This window comes from Octopus bimaculoides, chromosome 6, assembly GCF_001194135.2.
Source record: "Octopus bimaculoides isolate UCB-OBI-ISO-001 chromosome 6, ASM119413v2, whole genome shotgun sequence".
Classification (NCBI taxonomy): domain Eukaryota; kingdom Metazoa; phylum Mollusca; class Cephalopoda; order Octopoda; family Octopodidae; genus Octopus; species Octopus bimaculoides.
The window spans coordinates 6528802-6533034 of record NC_068986.1 but is presented as its reverse complement, the minus strand read 5'-3'; the positions used below and the strand labels follow the sequence as shown (position 1 = coordinate 6533034).

Sequence of the window (4233 nt, the reverse complement as noted above, 5' to 3'; positions counted from 1 at the left end):
ACTGAAGCTAATGTAATCCACTCATCCCCTCCCCACAAATTGCTGCCCTTGTGGCAAAATTTGAAACCATTATTATTATCAAGGAGGTAAACTGGCAGAATTGCTAGCATGCCAGGCAAAATGCTTAGCAGTATTTCGTCTGTCTTTATGTTTCTGAGTTCAAATTCGTCTTTCATTCTTTAAGGGGAGATGATAAGATAGGTACCAGTTGAGTCCTGGGGTTGATGTAAATGAGTTATCCCAAAATTGCTGGCCTTATGCCAAAATTTGAATCCACTATTATTATTTATTTTTTTTTTGTTGCTTCACCTTGGCTGAATAGTGAATTCTAATATACATTTTAATTAAACATTTCATATCAAAAACTAATTTCTAGCTACAAATGGATTTTTTAATATCCATGTAACTTATCAAACTAAAGTTCTGGTCAAGTTAAAATATTTCTAATGCTTCTTCATTGATATAAAACTATTTCTATACAATTATAAACAAAGAGTTATGTCATAACCCGACAATCCTATAAACCAGTAAGAGTAGTAACTTAGCCAAGGAAGTCACTAAAATAGCAAACACTGCAATAGGTCACAAATAGTTCAGCTCATTGGTTTCAGTGTCAGCTCAACAGCTGGCAGGAGTGAATAGAAAAAGACTTTCACCAAGTCCTATGCACTTTTCTACTTCACCCCATATATATCTATTTCAATCTGTAGAGAGCTAAATAATACAAAGCCTGTTTAAGAAGACAGTACATCATTAACCAAATGATACATTTTTCAGAATTTACAATAAGAAACTATTAATATGAAGTATGAATATTCAATTCATACTGAAACCTTATCATGAAGGAAACATTTTTGATGTATATTAAAATTTAACAATTTTTTTTTTCTTACTCGTTACAAGATCTTTCTGTAAAAATGGACAGTAACTAGGTTATTTACATAATTAGTTGCTACATAATTAGTTGTAAAGTTCCTAAAAAGAAACAGAACTGTCAAAGTTCGTTCAACATCCTGCTTCCCCACTTGATGCTAGCACAGTTTGCACAGGGGAATTGAGGCATTTTATGACTAGATGCCTTTCCTGTCACCAATCCTAAGCAAATATTTGAGTAAAAGATCTTTTTCGTTGAACAGGGTAACCAATAGCAATGTCAAAAAAAAAAAAAAAAATGCGACGCAAGAGTCGCTGCGTGGTAAGTGGCTTGCTTACCAACCACATGGTTCTGGGTTCAGCCCCACTGCATGGCACCTTGGGTAAGTGTCTTCTACTGTAGCCTTGGGCCAACCAAAGCCTTGTGAGTGGATTTGATAGATGGAAACTGAAAGAAGCCTGTCGTATATGTGTGCGTTTGTCCCCACACCAACACTTGACATCTGATGCTGGTGTGTTTACGTCCCTGTAACTTAGAAGTTCAGCAAAAGAGACTAATAGAATAAGTACTAGGCTTACAAAGAATAAGTCCTGGGGTTGATTTGTTCGACTAAAGGTGGTGCTCCAGCATGGCTACAGTCAAATGACAAACAAATAAAAGAATAAAAGAAGAATCATATCACAGTTTCTCTCAAATGCCAATTCCACTTATGAAACATTGGTTGGCCTGAGGCTAGAATAAAAGACACTTGCCTAGAGTGTCATGAGGAGAAATAGAATTTGAAAATGCTTAACTATGAAGCAAAATCAGTATCCACACAGCCATGTGTCTATACACCTTTATACATTTTGCATTACAAATTTAATAAAATAAAAAAAAGTATTGAGAATTAAGGTAAATAAAAATCATTTTATCTTGATACAATCTGAATGAATAAATTATCACCAACATACATCCACTCTCCTTGCTGGAATGGGTTGGATGGGTCACATGGTTAGAGTCAGTACATATTTTTAGACAGATCAGAGGATCTCCTCTTGCTCATGTTTCATTTTTTGGTTGGGGTTTCTACAGTCGGACATCCTTCCTATTATCAGATTGTCACCTTGGCCACTGTTTTAGATACACACACCTGTCTCAATACTGAGCGCCTGTATTATTTCCTAATTACATATTTTTGAATATTTATTCCCCAATTGCAACAATTTTGATAAATAAATGCAAAACAAATATACTTACTTCAACAATCTGCATGAGTATATAATCCAGAAGAAACCAAACTAAAACATGTAAAAGGAAAAAGGCCAGAGGACTAATGTCAAACATGTACTCAACAGCTAGAGAAGCTAGTACGCCTAACATCATACATTCTGACAGGGGTTCAAAAATGATGAACATTGGGATCATAGAAGTCCGCAACTGAGACCACCTAAATTAAAACAAAAGATTAAAAAAATAAATCATACGAATAAAACTTGAAAAACAAATTCTGAATTTAAAAATATAACATTTTTCGAAGTTATGCAAAGTGAGGTCAAACTTAGAACAATGTAGCTGCAAGGTAAACTTCTTAACCATACAGAAAATAAATTCAATAATTTTTGTTGCTTATATTTCTTTTACAATTACTCATTTCCCCATTTTGCTGAATCTAGGGCACCAAATTCAATTATCAGATGCACTAAGTGTCATAGATTACTACGATCACATGAAACTGACATAACAGATGTGATCCCTTTGTCTTCTATCCTGTGTATCATGTAATACATAGGACAGATATCCTTGGTGTCCATGCATTGTATATGAGACACTCCTAATTTTTCTCAACCACCAGAATAACTTTAAATTACTCAAAATGTATGAAGCAAGAACTAAAAGTCCGAAAACAAACATGAACATTTTAGGACAATCTTATGAAAATACTTTGGACAGGCAAAGGGTTAACTTGCACCTTAACTCAATCACTTTCAGCCAGCATTCAGGTTATCCCAAATATCTAAATGACTATTTTGCATTTTACCTCTGGAATGCAACAAAGATGTAAATGCCACATTGTAGCACTCAATATCAAATAATAATAAATTGCAGATCTAATTATTAAATAACAAAATGAGATACCTGGTGATGATTGAAGTATTACACAATTGACATTCTCAGAGGTAGAGGATATGTCTCCAACATCTAAAGTCATTTCAAATCAGTAAGATACATGGTAGGAGAGAGCATTGGCTTAAGCTCATTAAAAGTATTTAATTATATCCTTCTATATTCTGAAGTCTGCTGCCATGCATCTCTCCAAGTTGTGTACTGAGAATCAATTCAATTAATTACATCTATTCTTTTCAAATTTGTGGCCCAGTACCAAAGTAGAAAAACAAATCAATTTTTAGAACTATTGTGATCAAGCAACTTCAGTAATTTATGCTAATATTGAAAATGTTCCCTTGTGAGGTAAAAAAAAAACTCTCGATGAATGTTACTTTGGAAACCAAACATTACAAATTCTTTCTATACTTCATGTCCTTAGCAGCAAGATGAAAGAATTATACAAGTCAGCAAATAGGTTTTAAAAAATATTAAAATAATTCAAAAATTCGTGCTATTGCTAGAAGATAAATTTTCATGGTATTTTAGCAAAACAATCTACATCTCAAAATCTAACATAGATAAACAAACACAAAAATATCAGGTCATCCTATAAGTTCTGTCCGATTTTACCTCTTTTTAAAATTGAATGAAATTTAATAGTATTTTAGAATGTCTAATGGAATTAAAAATTATTTTTATGCATTTGTGTACATTTAAACTAATTAAATATTCTTTTACAGAATAATAGAATTAGAATTTCTTTGATTAAAACCCTTTCTAACATGGAAGTATCGAAAGAGCATTTAAGGCACATAATGCTTTATGAGTACAAAAAAGAACTCTGCAGCCGAAGCGACTCGAAACATACACTCAGCTTATGGGAAAGAATGCTCGAATGAAAGAACTTGCAGCAGATGGTTTGCAAAATTTAGAAGATGAAGATCAAACAGGATGTCCAGTTGCGTTTGATAAGTTCCTTGAGGCATTACTTGAAGAAAATCCTGCATTATCAGTTGAAGAATTGGCAATAAAGCTTAGTTCAAACCATACAACTGTTCATCGTCATCTTCAACAACTTGGAAAATGGGTGCCTCATGAACTGTCCAAAAGCAACCGCAAATCTCGAGTTGACATCTGCTCTTCTCTCCATTCTCGCGAACTCATTTCACTCTTTTTGGATAGACTTGTGACTGGTGGCGAAAAATGGATCTTCTATCGAAATGTTAAACGTCGTAAACAGTGGCTTGGTAAAAAATAAAAAGCTCAACCAC

The 4233-nt window shown here is 33.6% G+C and overlaps 1 protein-coding gene across 1 annotated transcript in view; it reads right to left on the bottom strand.

Moving 5' to 3' along the window:
- Positions 1-4233, bottom strand: part of LOC106867446 (ceramide glucosyltransferase) — a 105953-nt gene that overhangs the window by 10054 nt on the left and 91666 nt on the right. Inside the window, exon 8 of the mRNA XM_052968588.1 lies at positions 2114-2303. Coding sequence (XP_052824548.1) covers positions 2114-2303 — 190 coding nt within the window. The remainder of the gene's footprint in view (positions 1-2113; positions 2304-4233) is intronic.